The sequence below is a fragment of the Engystomops pustulosus genome, chromosome 6, assembly GCF_040894005.1.
Source record: "Engystomops pustulosus chromosome 6, aEngPut4.maternal, whole genome shotgun sequence".
Taxonomy (NCBI): Eukaryota; Metazoa; Chordata; class Amphibia; order Anura; family Leptodactylidae; genus Engystomops; species Engystomops pustulosus.
In genome coordinates, this window is record NC_092416.1 from 130,801,499 (window position 1) to 130,817,701 (window position 16,203).

General features: G+C 41.4%; 2 protein-coding genes across 2 annotated transcripts; one reads left to right on the plus strand and one right to left on the minus strand.

Annotated features, from left to right (window-relative positions):
• Positions 1-2,139: 2,139 nt before the first annotated feature.
• TUBB1 (tubulin beta 1 class VI) lies at positions 2,140-6,716 on the minus strand. The gene is made up of 4 exons (XM_072111020.1): positions 6,547-6,716; positions 3,994-4,102; positions 3,795-3,905; positions 2,140-3,550 (listed from the first exon to the last, which is right to left on the minus strand). Exons 1-4 carry the CDS (start codon positions 6,601-6,603, stop codon positions 2,463-2,465), a joined length of 1,365 nt encoding a protein of 454 aa, XP_071967121.1. The 5' UTR covers positions 6,604-6,716; the 3' UTR covers positions 2,140-2,462.
• Positions 6,717-10,420: 3,704 nt separating this feature from the next.
• On the plus strand, positions 10,421-16,146 carry CTSZ (cathepsin Z). The gene is made up of 6 exons (XM_072111023.1): positions 10,421-10,579; positions 11,400-11,563; positions 12,680-12,859; positions 13,940-14,090; positions 14,633-14,798; positions 15,616-16,146. The coding sequence occupies exons 1-6, from the start codon at positions 10,443-10,445 to the stop codon at positions 15,727-15,729; spliced, it is 912 nt and encodes a 303-aa protein (XP_071967124.1). The 5' UTR covers positions 10,421-10,442; the 3' UTR covers positions 15,730-16,146.
• The last annotated feature ends 57 nt before the right edge of the window (positions 16,147-16,203 follow it).

The window sequence follows — 16,203 nt, forward strand, 5'->3', positions numbered from 1 at the left end:
AAACAGCCATTCTGCCCCGCCTTTATACAACCCCACCTCCCCCCTGTATACAGGCAGACACCCCCCCCCTATATACAGCCATCCCCTCCCTTGTATACAGCCAGCCTTTCCCCCTGTATACAGCCAACTCTCCCTCCCCCCATGCATACAGCCAGCCAGTCCCCCACCCCAGTACATACAAATAAAAAACCATGTACTCACCTTTCCGATGCTCCCCTGCAGCTCCGCTACTTGATGCAGTCCGGCCAGTTGGGACAGCTCCAAGCTCGCCGGCGATTCACAGACCATGATGTGCCGCTATGTTAGCCGTTTTCCGTACTCTGAGCCATAGGTTCCCGACCCCTGATTTAGTGTATATGGCAGATTGTATAAAGCAAAATATGCTGAATGTTTCCAGGGAGTTCCTTCAACTCAACCCCATTCATCTGCATACAGCTCAGCTACAATACCGGCACAAGCCATGGTCAGGGGTGGTGCTGTTTCTGAAAGAAAGCAGCAATGTCTTCCAATCTTTGGATAACAATCAATGGGGCTTGCAGAAATTCATGTGATTGCTACAAGTTTTGTGCTTGTAAACCCATTTCAATTATTTAGGACAAAATAAATTGTAATGTGTTGTCCTAAACATGGTGAATACCTATGATTGATGGAGGTCTTATGGCGCCCTCTTCTGGTATTACTGACACAATAGAAACTTTCCATAAAACACTACAGGAGAAGAAGTACGTGTGACAATGACATATAAATTGAGATTAACCGGAATTTTGTTCTATTTGTGGTCCCCAGGAACCCTCCCTCCCCATAGTTCTTATTGAAGTCAACTTTCATCACCTATTGAGAGCTCTGCAGAATGGGAAACTGTGCCCAACTAGTGGTGTACTTAATGTACAGTCTGTAAAGGAGAACCACAGCAGATGAGGGTGCTGGGCTTCCGTCTTATGACCAGCTCACGTGTAATATCACACTGCTGTGTCTGCATTATGTGATGTATGGAAACCTGATAATGGGGGAAACTGACACAAGTGACTTATAGAAGGTTTGGTTTCTGGTAAATGTCACATGTCTCAGCAGATTTCCATACAACTAAGCATGTAACAGAGGGGGTAGCAGCTTTATAAGAAGAAAAATATTTGTTTCCGGTAGTTTCCTATTCTTCAGCTCCGATCCTGTTCCCCTATCTGAAGAACTATTGTTCTACAGGCAAAAAAAATTAACCATTTACTTACCCTATAGGAAAACTTTATTAATATATAATTTTTATTTAAAGTGGAGTTATGGTTTCTCTTTATATAGGAAAGCAGTGGTACTGAGGTGAAATGTGCAATATTTGACTATGACAAAACATTTATTAAAGCACCTATGAAAGCTCTACTCAATTCTTAAAGGAAACCTACCATTTGCTTTTATGTGTTATGAACCAAACCTACCTTGAGAAAGCTGTACCTACACTGATGCAGAAACATATCTTGTTTAATCCCTGAACTGAATGGTTTTGCAGGAAAAAAACTATTATAAAATTAAGCTATGTTGCTCCTTTGGCTGGCTCAGCTCTTCTCCTCTAATTATGCACTTCTCCAGCTTTGTCCCGCCCAGCATAAGCTGGTAATAGTAATCACTGTGTTGTCCCTGACAGTCAGAAGTAATTAATATGCTGCACCATTCCCAAGCTGCTGTGTATGAGTCATCCAACTCAGGTTGATTAGGCTTGTCTGGACAGTTCAGGAAGCTCCATGTGTAATGTGTTTATCTAGGCACCCAGCTTTCCCAAGGTCTTGAATTTTATAATAGTTTTTTAAGCAAAACCAGGGATTAAACAAGATATGTTTCCGCATCAGTGTAGCTACAGCATTCTCAATGTATGTTTGGTGCACAATGCAAAAAAAGAAGGAAATTTCCTTTAAGGAAATCTACTATCATCAAAACCCATCATGATAAACCAGGGCTTCCTGGCTTCAGTGATTTTTCACTGATTCCTTACTGAACCATTCTTTTCAATGTTTTTTCACACTAGTGCCCTGCACTTTTTGGTTCACCAAAAACTTTGGATCAGTTGAAAAAAATTTAAGCCCACTGAATAGAATGGTTCAGTAAGAAATCAGTGAGAAATCACTGAAGCCAGGAAGAGAAAAAAAAATCTGTATGTGTCCATAACCCGAAATGGTTCAGTTAGAAATCACTAATGTGAAAAAGCAACACTGTTAAAGAGCCCTTAGGATCCGCAGTGCATATTTTTTTTTTCTGCTTTGCTGCCATTTTTTGTCCGCAATCACATGTGCTCTCATTATGATGGCTACAAGTCCTGCTTGGCTGCAGGTCTAATGACCTGATCTAACAACATCAGATACTAATAGTCTTGGACCTGGTTGAATCAGGAGGGGCAGCTGTATTTTGTCCATTTGAAAAAGCATAAGTTTTACTTGGAAATCTCCATTGATCTTATTAACACCAAGTCCGGTCTTTTGCTAACCCTTTAGTACAGTCTCTGTTACTTGAACTACTTCAGTTTCTTCAACTTCTTCAAAATAGTCCTCAATATCTGCAGTGGCGTCCTGGTACTGCTGGTATTCTGCAATCAGATCATGTGTGTTACACTCTGCCTCGGTAAATTCCATCTCATCCATGCCCTCTCCTGTATACCAGTGAAGGAAAGCTTTCCTTCGGTACATAGCTGAGAACTGTTCAGCTATTCGCTTAAAGATTTCTTGGATGGCCGTGTTGTTGCCTATAAAAGTAGAAGCTAACTTCAGACCACGGGGTGCAATGTCACAAACTGCAACCTTGACATTGTTGGGAATCCACTCCACAAAGTAGGCACTGTTTTTGGACTGCACAGCCAACATCTGTTCATCTACTTCTTTGGTAGACATCCTTCCTCGGAAGATTCCAGCCACTGTCAGGTAGCGGCCATGATGTGGGTCACAAGCGGTCATCATGGTCCTGGCGTCAAACATCTGTTGGGTTAGCTCAGGGACTGTGAGAGCTTTATATTGCTGGCTTCTTCGAGATGTTAGTGGAGCAAACCCCGTCATAAAGAAGTGAAGACGAGGAAAAGGCACCATGTTGACTGCCAACTTCCTTAGATCAGCATTGAGCTGACCAGGGAAACGCAAAGATGTAGTCACCCCGCTCATGGTCATGGACACCAGATGGTTAAGGTCACCGTAGGTTGGGTTTGACATCTTCAGGGTACGGAAGCAAATATCGTACAAGGCCTCATTGTCAATGCAGAAGGTTTCATCTGTGTTCTCAATTAGTTGGTGAATAGATAAGATGGCATTGTAAGGTTCCACCACTGTGTCTGACACCTTGGGTGAAGGCATGATGCTGAAGGTGTTCATGATCCTGTCTGGGTATTCTTCACGAATCTTGTTAATAAGGAGAGTGCCCATTCCAGAGCCGGTTCCTCCCCCAAGAGAGTGCACCAGCTGAAATCCTTGTAGACAATCACAGCTCTCGCTCTCTTTTCTCACTACATCCATCACAGACTCAATCAGCTCTGCACCCTCCGTGTAGTGGCCTTTTGCCCAGTTGTTGCCAGCTCCAGAATTACCTGTTATGTAAAACATCAATGTTCATGTTAATTCCACTCCAAGAGATAAAGCATATAATGAAATCATCATCATTGTTGGTTTCTAGCTTGGACCTTCACTTGACTGCAGAACCAGATAAATGTAGCTTTTCTAAAACCATTTGTGTATCCCCAGATGTACCACAGTCATGTCTTTTTTATCAGATATGACAGAGATTTCAATCATTCATTTATATTGAAGCCAACATATATTTATTTATATTACCATGGATGAAGCTGTCTGGACGAAAGAGAGGTCCAATAGTGCTGGAGCGCAAACTGTCCATGGTGCCAGGTTCCAGATCCACAAGCACAGCTCTAGGAACATACTTATGAGCTATCGAAGGAGAGCAGAGATCAATGCATATGAAATATCAGTAATGTCAATGGGAAAGAAACAAAGGGCATCCTGAGAAGACACTTACAATGAGCCTCATTGAAGTAGACATTGATCCTCTCCAGCTGCAGGTCTGACTCTCCTTTGTAGTTGCCAACATTGTCGATACCATGCTCATCACTAATCACCTCCCAGAACTACGAGAAAACAGATCAGAAAGTACATTGAGAGACGTTATAGTCCACAACACACATGATATTCCAAAAACCCTTCCATTTCATTTTATTATTTATGTGTAGATAAAGTTATGTCTGAATTATAAATGTCAGACAAAATAAATGGAACATTACTCTAAACCCCATGCAAGGTCATCCAATAGAGTAACTGACATAAGGCAATGATATGCACATAAGCCGTTACTATTTACTGCTTTCATTGGTTGTGTCTGGGAAATTTGGCCATATGAAATGAGAGTCTAACCAACTGTGGTAAAGAAGCACTTTTCAATGTTGGGTTGAAAATTTCTATGACTCATGTAAGTCTCATATTTTTTCTGGAATACATTAGTTCCACACGTGAGCACCACACAGTCCCATAGGTTGTGTCTGCTGTTGCAATTCAATTTCAATGGAATGATAGGGTTGATTTTTGAACCACAGGCAATCCCTTTAAGGAGAGTATTAGAAGAAGTGGTTTGAGAAAAACAGAAGACCTCTTAGTATGACCTGTTACTCTGTCCGCAGGATGCATCCATTGAATTATGTTGCAAATGGATCAGCGCTTGTTGAAATGCCTTTTATTAGAGCAGTTGTCGGTAAGGAACAATTGTTAGTGTACAGACATTTTATGTAAAAGAAGTTGTGGTTTTCTGCAAGAGCATTGGATAATACAGCAGTAGTGGGAGACTCCTATCTTCATCAGCAGACGTGTCCATGTCCCCTTATCAAGCTCCTCCACAACACACCACAGTCTCAAGCATTGGGCACACCCTTAGCTCCAAACCCCCAGCCACTTATCACTTATTTACTGATATGGAGAGCGTCTTAAATAGACAATTAATGATCCAAGCTATTTTTTGCAGAGAAAACTCTATATAACAGTCACATCATGGAATTACATTGTCTGTCCATACCCGTGCATGAAGCGCCGGTCACCGGAGATCATGAATGCTAACCCCAATATGGGGCATGGTTGCCCAACAACTTTACTACCTACAGCCATTGTAACAACATATTATTCTTAAGATGACAGCACACAATGTACTATAGATGGTATACAGCAGAAAGCCTTGAAAACTCCTTATTAAAAAAAAAAAAGTCTTACTTGGCCAGATGTGCATGTTTTTATTCCACAGAGATAAGTGGCTGCCACATGCTGCAGTTCAGAGAAGATCAGACCAAAAACAATTGCCTGAATACACACTACATTGTCGATGGATGCAATCAAAATAGTTCAGGTATTTAAACAAATAAATCTTAAATGTTTTTAAGATCTATGTATAACTGTTCAGTAAAGTGTATATTGTAAGACACAGATAATTGCAAGGAGAAAATGGCCGTAAGTGAAGCAAGGATTCTTCTCGTCTTGGCTCCTGCCTCTACTAGAAACTTTTCATCTTCCAGATATCCGTTTTGATCCTTGTGCAGTCAACCACAGCACAAGAAGTAGAACACTTAGAAGATGAACGAAACCTAAAACTTCCTCTAGACTTGTGAGAACTGAAACACACAGACATGATGATAATGATGCATAACAAATTCCAGTCACTACACAATCTTCCCTTTTCAATGGCGGATAACAGAAATGTATTATTCCATACAGCAATTACATAACATCCGCCATGTTGTAATATTGATTATTCCTGTTTGGGGTAAGACATGGTCAGGCCCCTTACACTACAAGTTGCTAGAGGTAACTGAATTGGTCTCAACCGGTGGCGTTCCACGTTCAGAGGGCCACACTGTACTTCATCTGTGAATGCATTGACTTCCATAGCAATATTAAGGTATCCAAAACCTTGGTGTATTGGCCACATGCTGATTCAGCACTACCTCACACCTCCACTATTTATGTTTCCAGTGACAGCTTATCTCACTTGTGAATACAGGATACAAGATGTCGAAAACAACTCAACCTTTCTTTTGAAACCCCCAGTGATATTTAGAGGTCAGCAGACCCGACCGAAATTCATGATTTTGTTAGAGCTTTAGCGGACATGTAAAACCACCTTCAAGGGGTTGTCCATGTTACTTCATTTTGTTGTAATGTGTGTGTAGTGCAGGATATTAGGTAATTCCTAATTTATGTAATTTAGACATTCCTATCCATAAAATGGCCACCGATGGAGGATCATTTGATTTCTATCTGTCCATAAACATGTAGCATTGCTGAGTTTGTTTGCCACAGCGGATTTTGACATAATGATCTGTCACATTGTTTTATATAGAACTGCTGTCAACCCTGTGTCATTATCTCATAGCGGCCACATTAACAAATTTGGTACAATTCCGAATTCATCTCCAGAAAAGCTTAAAAATGTATAATCAGAAAAACATCTTCACAATTACAAGGCACAATTCTATCCTGTCTCCATGTACGTAGGCGTCACATCACCTATAGTTGTTGATGGGAAGTTTCTCACCTTTGCTCCAATTTGATTCCCGCATTGACCGATCTGCAGATGGACAATTTCACGCATCTTGAGCTTTTTGGAGGAACAGTCAGGTCAGTTCTGTGGTTCAAAGACTGTGATGCAGCAAAACTTCCTAGGGGATGATATACTTACACTGACGTCATAGTGAGTCTTATTATCTCTCTACAACTGCAGGGGGTATGGAACTGTGTATGCGTAGGTTATGGTATTCACAGAGTCATGCAGAACATATTTTGATTAGATTGAATGTTTTTTTTATTTTAAACTTTTGGATTTTTTTCATTTATGGCCCCCATTATTACTCGAGCAGGAGAGACAGTTGCGCTTTCAGTGAATGCTAAGTGTCCACTATTTATGAAACCCTAAAGTCAAATAGGAGTCTTGGTGGCTGTGTTTAATGTCTTCAGTTTTACCAGAACTGACCAAGAATAATATGAATAAGATGTTTTAGAATGGTCATAACTCCACAAATTTTCAATACAGTCAGAATGTAGTAACCACAGAGCAGGACTCGCCCACAGCTCAAACTGCGTCACCAGCACACCGTTATCTTCTGCCACACACATTACTCAGAATCTACTGTGGGTTTAAGAAGTATTTGGAATCTTTGAACCCTCATTTTTAAACTTTACAGTCACAAACTTTAATGTATTTTGACATTTTTCTATCACAAAATATTACGTATTAGTGAAGAAAATGACATGGTTTAGCAAATTTGCTCAAATGTAAAAAAAATGTGGCATCAACTGTTACAGTTTATGCAGATCAGCCGGCAGAAAGGGACTCCTTGTACCATATTTCTGTATGATGCAAGGACTGCACTGTGCTCACGCTGTGGGATTTGTCCGTTTCCACATACTGAATGCAGGAGGCCTTGGAATGATTTTAGATGCTTCCTTTATTTATGATACTTGATCAAGACCCTGGGGCTTATTTACTAAGGGTCCGCAGCGCAGCTGCACTGGCTTTCATGCGGCAAAAATCGGGGGCCGGCCATCGGACAATCCGACTGATTCAGACTGAGCGCGGGAATTAAATTTCAAATTTTTTTGCAAGATCAAGCACTTACATGCACCAGGAAGAAGAAGGTAAACTGTCGGACCTGAGCAGGTTATCTGGTGCATGATCTTAGTGAATCACGGCACAGTGCATTCCAGTCGGACAATGCACTTTTGGGGAATGCGTCAGGACAGGTAAGTAAATGTGCCCCTATATGTCTTTGCCACAAAGCTGCCTGATCACCAATAATAAAAAAAAAAGCTGTACTGTAATTTTGTTAAGTAATAAACAATAGATTGTATACAATTATTGCAAGAAAAATTTTTGTTATATAAAAATTACATAATATAAGGACAATTATTTTTCATGATTTTAGTTTTTTTTCCCCAGTCTTATAAACAATGCAGTAAAAAAAAAAAAGTGATTAAATCAATCCAGCCTCACAGGACCTAGGCACATAGGTCAAATAGTACATAACCTAAAGAACGAATGTAAAGTTACTGACAAATTGTTTGAAACATTCCATCAACTACATGTCCAAGGAGACCTACAAGGTCACCAATGAGTTCTCCTGCTTAGCTGGTGAAAAATAGGACTTCCGTGGTTTATTGTAATGTTTTGTTTCTGATGAGATGATATCACGTGCCGTGGTACACTGAGCCATAGGCGATTGTGCTATGTCTGCAGATTTCGTGTTGTACTATGTACTGCACAGCCTGTGCAACCACCTGTAACACATTCCTGAAAACAGAATGCTACACAATGTTTGTCCTTTTGGCTGTTCTGTCCCTGTTCTGTCAGAGTAGTAAACAAATATTAAACTTCCAGCGGAAGCTATTATGGCGGATATGAATGAGGCAAGTAGTTGTAGTCTAGAAGAAGTGTGCTTCTTCTGTAGCACAAGTCATGGTGCTGTAAATGGGGTAGAACACCTGACTTACAGACTACCCCTAGTTACAAAGGACTTCCCGATGATGGTAATTTACTGTAATTTAGCCTTAGGCTACAATAAACAGCTCAGGTGTCTGTAAGTAAGCTTTATTGTTAATCCTGGTTTTGATGAGAATCCAACATTTTTAAAATCTAATTGTCACAGAGACCAAAAAGTATTTATCTGGCGTTACAAAGTGTACAGTTCCGACTTACATACAAATTCAACTTAAAGGGAACCTACCACCAGGAATCTACCCATATAGGTAGATTGGGTATAAGGTGGATCTATAGGACGTGAGGAGATCCCTTTTAAAGGGCTAATCCTCACGTCCCCGCAATTTTTTAAAATAACTTTTTCCCTAATATGTAAATTTTGTAAAAAGGGTTCTGTGGGCGTGGAGTAGCCGGAACTGAGGCTACATGGCGCAGCTAGTCCACCCCCCAGTAGCCTCTTCGATCCACCTACCAGAAATCTTTGGTGTGCAGCTCCTCGTAGCTGCGTGCCCTCGTCCGAGAATCCTGCCATCTGCACATGTGCAGAACAGCTGGACCGCATCTGCGCAGCTCCGGCTTCAGAGCAGTGATCGCACAGAGGTGGGCCTGCTGTTCTGAGATGTGCAGGTGGCAGGTTTCTTGGATGAGGGCGAGCAGCTATGCGGAGCTGTATGCCGAAGATTTCCGAAGTAGCAACGCCATTTAGCTTCAGCTCCGGCTACTCCACGCCCCAGTAGCCTCTTTACAAAATGTACATATTAGAGGAATAAAAGTAATTAAAAAATTGCGGAGACTTGAGGATTAGCCCTTAAAGGAAACCGACCACATGAAATTCAACTTGTAAGCTTCGAATACCGAGCACCAGCCCAAGGTGAGCTGGTGCCGGAGCATATTTTTGTTATTCTCCTAAACCGCTGTATCGCGGTTTAAACACTTTAGTAATCTTTATATGTGAAGCCGCTTCGCCGCACCGTGGTACAGACTTGGCGCACCATGCGTGCGACTGTGCGCCGAGCGCCTAAATAGGAAGTACCAGAGAGCCGGTGACGTCGCGCATGGTGCGGCGAACCGGCTTCACATATAAAGATTGAAGCTTACAATTTGAATTTCATGTGGTCGGTTTCCTTTAAAAGGGCTATTCTCATGTCCTATAGATGCACCTACCACCCCATCTACCTTTATAGGTAGATTCGTGGGGGTAGGTTCCCTTTAAAAACAAACCTACAGAACCGATCTTACGTAACCGGGGGACTGCCTGTAGATAGATAGATAAATATATAGAGGGAGAGATGCATAAATCAGTATAATATGGTATGGGACAACTTATATATGTATAGGCCACTTCAATTTCTTTGGATTAATTTTGACCCAATCCAGGAAAGGTAAACTATATAGAACATGGGAAATATTTCCATTCTACATTACCGTATATCTGTAGTCTCCACAACTTATATCCACAAATGCTAAACAAAAAGTAAGTACTTCAGACATTCCTGGCATACTGTGGGGCTATTGTAAACCCTTACAGGGCAGCCTAGGTCAGGAAATGGGTGGGGGAGGGTTATAATGGAGCCATAAGAATATATTAGAAATTAATATTACTAAAGGGGCCAACTCCATATTGATCTCTAACTGTACCAATATCTTCTCCTATCATACATGAATGGTTACAGAAAGCTCAGCTTTCCCTGCTGCAGACTTGTGGAGAATGCTGGACTACGGTGATGGGGATTTGCACTGGTACACAGCAGGCTATCCTGCCTGACATTGTTAAGACAGATGGCAGCAGTACAATGTGCCTGTAGGATTGCTGCAGACACTGCCCTGTCCCCTCTCCCCTCCCCCACTTCCTCATAACTCGCTATCCCTTTAAGGTAAAAAAAAAAAAAAAAAAGCCAGTGAGTCAGCATTAGGGGAAGTGTCTTGTGTGTTTTCATGCAGTCCTTCCTGCCAGTCACATGAGAGATCTTCTGTTCTCCACCATGTACAGATACATCCTGCTTCTCCTCCTCATCTCCTGGGCTCATGGGGGGCTTTACTATCAGGAGGGTCAGCACTGCTACAAACCAGTGACCAGGGGCCACTTTGGTGTAAGGTAGGTACTGCTGTATAATGCTATGATTTGCCCAGTAGATGGTGGAATAGATGAGACTTCTGAAAGTTACAATTATTGTATAACTACACATCCCAGCCTGAGCTGCCAGCTATGGGGTTCCTCTGTAGGTAGAATCAAACTTGGTGGGTTACAACTCCCCAGGAGATGTTTTATGTCTTGAAGAAGACACTATGGGTGAATATCTTTATATTTACATTGTAAAGGTCCTGACCGAACACTACAGTCAGATCCAGCCTTTTGTTCTTCTCACTTACTTTAGAAACATCTATATTATACAGAGGATAAGAGGCTGTGACCAGGCACCCCCTGGACGCTTCTCCTTACAGACACAAAGCATCGGACAGGCCATCGCTTTATAAGGAGCGCTGAAATCTACATAAAATTACTGAGGCACATCCACCTATACCTGTTCACGTCACACAAATCACAAGATCTGATTGTGAAATCAAACCCCTTGAGCAATCCCTGCGCAGTGTCTTCAGTAGATCTACAAGTTTTCCCTTCTAAATAAATAAATACACACATACACTTACCTTCTCCATCGCTACCATTGTCCTGTGCCCCTGGTTTTTTTTTTTTTTTGTAAAGACTGGGTAACCCATTTAAACACCTCAGCTGCTGCAGAACCTCATAACACACACACACACACACAACATAAGGACCCACATCATGTCATATGGTCACATTTATTTTGTTACTTTACATAAGAGCAGACATGATCCCATAAATGATGTAGTGAAGAGGAACAAGGAAATAACGTATCTATGACTAATAAAATAACAACCCTACTCTTCTACAGGAACTACCCACGTCCGTATGAATATATTCCTGTAGATAGTCTGCCAAAAGTCTGGGACTGGCGTGACATCAACGGTACCAGCTATGTCAGCTTGACACGGAACCAGCATATCCCACAGTACTGTGGATCGTGCTGGGCACATGGTAGTACCAGTGCTATGGCCGGTAAGTCAAGAGAGAATTGTTTTTGCTAAATTGGAACTTTTTAACAACCAATTTTTAGGAAATTCCCAAAATGTTATGGCTTGAAACAATGCAAGGATCTCTATGGACAGAATGTGGAATAGGCCATAAGTGCCAGCAATGCTGCTAATAGATAGTTACAGGACAGACAGCATCTGGTAACAATAGACAGTGCCATTACACCTGGAGGCTCAAAAGCCACTGTGACAACTGAGGAGAGCTGCATGTCATTACCTCCTAGGAATTCTCCCCGAAATGGGTGGGGGGAGGGGAGCAAAACCTCCAGTAACCATTCCTTGTCCTGCAAGTTGGTTTGATCTCCCAAGATGATATCTGTGGAGTAAGGAATGCCACCCATTGACCTCTAGACAATAGTGGAGGTGGTCTAGGGATAGGTGATGTGTGGGATCTGTGTCCAGTATACACAAGACTGTACATTGATCTTCTAATTAGGCACTTCCTTCCCTGCTCTCTACCTGTACTCTTTGTCTCTGTTAATCTTACTCTTAGTACATCAACTTTTAAAGATCCAGTTATTATTGTTAATTTAATATTAACGAAAACCTAAAACTGAGCAGATTCTGTAGATTTACTTTAAGTCTTTCCAGGAGGGAAAAATGTTCTTTTTATCACTTTCAATTTGTAACTACTTACCATGTGACATACAAAACGTCATCTGTATTCTCTGGGATACAGCAATACCAGGTTTATATTGTTCTACCACTTTTGAATTTCTCTTACATCTATGTTTCGGCCATCAGAGCTTGGTGGGTTGGTGTCCTAGAACTTTTTTTTTTTTTTACTGTGTGGGATGGGAAAAAAACTGGCATTGTTTTAACCCCACTGCAGGACTTTTTGACATATGATGAGTTTGTTATTTGGCAAACAAGCAAAACAAAAAAAAGTGTTGATTTGGTCATTGATATTTTTTTTTTCTTAGTACAGTGTTATTTTGATAGATTGGGCATCATACCATCATATGCACTACTGATTTATGCAATTTGGCTTAGTTTAGCCATGCTTTTATTGGGAATTGTCTTTACCAAGAACAATGACACTGAATTCCAGAAGAGAAACTGATGTTTATATTTCTTTCAGATCGGATAAATATAAAGAGAAAAGCAGCGTGGCCATCAGCATACCTGTCCGTGCAGAACGTGATTGACTGTGGAGAGGCAGGATCCTGTGAGGGTGGTGACCACGGAGGAGTGTGGGAGTATGCCAACAAGCATGGCATCCCACATGAGACCTGTAACAACTACCAGGCAAAGGACCAGGGTAGGGGCATCTCCACCAGATAGGACTTGGTGCTTGTAATTGCCACCCTAGGATTTCTTTTGTAATGACATAGCATAACTTTATTTTGCACTGGCCCTGCTCTTTCCAGTCCTGGTTATATACAAGGAAATTTATATTAAGATTAGGTAACAAAGGAAAATCTGCCATGCTAATGATTAATAAATGGCATACAGTGCAGTTTGCAGTAGTTTTGATAAATGTGGCCACTGTGTTTGTGTGATGCTTCAGTCTGCCTCCAACAGGACGCAGCTAAGGAACGTGGAACGTATTAGTGCCCCACAACTTACTCCATGTACACAGGGAAGTGCTGCCAGACGATAGAGAAACAGTCACACCAACGACTCATCCTTGTATACCAGTGGTTCTCAACTTTTCTAATGCTGTGACCCCGCAATACAGTTCCTCATGCTGTGGTGACCCCAAACCATGCAATTCGCAGTAAAAACACAGTAAAATTGCGGCTCCGATGGCTTTAGGCAACCCCCGGTTTTTGGTCGTTCGACCCCTGCTGGGGTCCCGACCCACAGGTTGAGAACCACTGTTGTATACGATGATTGGAGACATTCAGATTAGTGATAATGTTATTTGTCACAAGGTACTGGCCAACAATGCAATTGTAGAGTAAAAATTGTAACAGCATGATGATTTTACCAATAGGGTCTGAAAGTTAGACAATATAAATTTACAACAGACAGTCTTAGGCCAAATGCATGGGAATGTATGCAGCCTGTGAAACCTGGACCAATCCCACGGGACTGCACACCTTTTAAGGGATCAGGGTCGTTGCATTATACAGAAATTACACAGCACTGAAGTTCTACCGCCACATATATAGCAACATGATGCAAGGATTCCTGTTCTGTGCAAGGTGTGCAGGCAATGGGATACGCCGCAACATACAGGCCCGTGTACAGACCGCTTTATGCAGTCCAGTAGCAGAGTTTAGGCAAAAAACGTTTTTGGCAAAACCTAGAAATTATAAAAATCTCATTGCATTTTAGGCAGATTTTTGGTGCTAAAAGATTGATAATATATATCCTATTATTTCTGACTATTTAGAGTGCAACAAGTTTAACCAGTGTGGTACCTGCATAACATTTAAAAAATGCTTCTACCTCTCCAACTACACTCTATGGAGAGTCGGTGACTTTGGCATGGTCAGCGGGAGGGAAAAGATGATGGCTGAAATCTACAAGAATGGACCCATCAGGTAAAAAAAACAAACAAACTGTATCACTGTAGAATAGCCAAGTCCAAACTATAATCCTGCAGTGTTGATTCGGAAGAGGAGGGAAAAAAAATAAAATAAATAATAACGTCCCAGAGCGCATAGAGGCAGGTCTGTAGTGGCTACAGGAGCCGTGGAGTAGCCCGTGCCCTCTGAGATTACTTATCATCCCCAGGAGCCTAGGAAATCAATTTGCATATTTGACAATGAAACTTTATTTCAGCAGCAGCTGAATTAGTGAAAAACGGGATGAAGCTGCTGCCTGGACAGGGAATCTTTCCAAAAATAGATTCCCTGTGGTAGATTTCCATTAAAGGAAGCCCAAGACTGATGCTAACTGGCCAAAAATAGAGGTCAGCCTGAATAATTCCATATAATACTCTGTAATCGAGTATTTTATTTGTTCATGTACCCTATGATTTTTAAAGCTACGTAATATGATTATTAAACTGTTCATAAACAAATAGTTGTATTAAGTTAAAATGAAAACCTAGATTTAACCCCTTTATTTTTGTGTCCTTAAGTTGTGGAATAATGGCTACAGAAAAGCTTGATGCCTATACTGGAGGGCTGTATGCAGAGTACCAGCCAAACCCGATGGTGAATCACATTGTATCAGTAGCTGGATGGGGCCTGGACGAAAATGGAGTAGAGTACTGGGTGGTGCGCAACTCCTGGGGAGAGCCCTGGGTAAGGATCCCCTCTACCATACTTGTAGAGATGTATGCTGCCGACATGGCACACATCAAAATATAGGAGGAGAAATCTCAGCACGGAGATCAAAGGCAAAGGCAATGTTTTCACCAAAGATTTACCCTTGGAAATTCAAAGGGGGAGATACATGGCAAAAATAATTGTCGGTTTTGCCATGTATATGTTGCCAATACAGCAAGCAGTATATACCTTACATATTTGGGGTCTTATATGTTATGCCGATTTTAAAAATGTCCTGTCAAGATTTTGAATTATTTCAGTAGTTTATACAAGTTTAATTCACATTACCTGGCTCCCTGCCAGCATCATATAGCGAGTCCCAGGGGAGAGCACAGCTGCAGCCCATTTGTCCTATACTCCACACTCATCCAGGGGAATAGTGTGGAGGAGGGCAAGAAAGTATGTGGAGACAAAGGCTGCAGCTGCCCCTCCCCATGGGACTGACTACACGCTGCTGGTAAAGAGCCAGTTAATTTGAAAAAAGTTTTATAAAATATTGAAATGATTCAGAATGCTAAAATTTTTAAAATCAGCAAAGCAATTGGAACCTGCACCAGCTAAAAAAAAAAAAAAATCACTTTCCTAGTGACAGGTTTGCTCCAATTCTGAAAAGATCAGAAACCAGTCAAAACTGCACTGTTAATGTGGAACACTGCAGATTTTCCAAGGTGAAAGCCTTGAATCCTAACACTGAGCAATAAGTCTTCATCACCTGATGTCCAGGCTGCCTCACACCAACATACCTCTTAATGGAAGGAGAACAAGAATATAACCTGTGTCCATTGCTTTTCAGGGTGAGAATGGCTGGCTGCGGATAGTGACAAGCAAATACAAAGGAGGTCAGGGAGCAGACTATAACCTGGCCATTGAAGAGGACTGTGTTTATGGAGACGTAATTGTCCCATGATGATGCGGTCATCTGACAACTAGTATTGACGCAAAAAACAGGAGCTGCAGTTACCGCCTTGCCAATAATGACAATCACTGTACAGATCAGAAGCTGCTTACCAGCCCAAAAGAATCACAGCATTTTACAGAAGCCAATCTGCAAGATTTTCTGACAGTGCCCAGACCACAATGCCAACAAGACATCTTTTATAATCTATGACTATGCTGACAAACACTGTGGTATAGATGATGACTTTTACCTGCAAGACTTGATCATTCCGCAGACTGTGCAATAAACTGAACAATGGAAAAATGAAATGCAAGAAACACTGTGATCTACTACAATGCAGAAGTGCAACTTGTACCAACTGTTATTCTATGTACATACTTGAATTGCAGCAAAAAATTAAATGTAGAACAGCGTCTATGCACAATATATGCTTGTTTTAAAGATTTATATTTACATTTGATGATAATATCATTAATAATTTTA

Excerpts from the sequence above, each read along its gene's own strand:
- CTSZ (XM_072111023.1), top strand. The coding sequence starts at position 10,443 with ATGAGAGATCTTCTGTTCTCCACCATGTACAGATACATCCTGCTTCTC. Across the intron at positions 12,860-13,939 it reads CTACCAGGCAAAGGACCAGG|AGTGCAACAAGTTTAACCAG; the intron begins GTAGGGGCATCT and ends CTGACTATTTAG. Across the intron at positions 14,091-14,632 it reads TACAAGAATGGACCCATCAG|TTGTGGAATAATGGCTACAG; the intron begins GTAAAAAAAACA and ends TGTGTCCTTAAG.
- TUBB1 (XM_072111020.1), bottom strand. The coding sequence starts at position 6,603 with ATGCGTGAAATTGTCCATCTGCAGATCGGTCAATGCGGGAATCAAATT. Across the intron at positions 4,103-6,546 it reads GGAATCAAATTGGAGCAAAG|TTCTGGGAGGTGATTAGTGA; the intron begins GTGAGAAACTTC and ends GTTTTCTCGTAG. Across the intron at positions 3,906-3,993 it reads CTACTTCAATGAGGCTCATT|CTCATAAGTATGTTCCTAGA; the intron begins GTAAGTGTCTTC and ends CTCCTTCGATAG.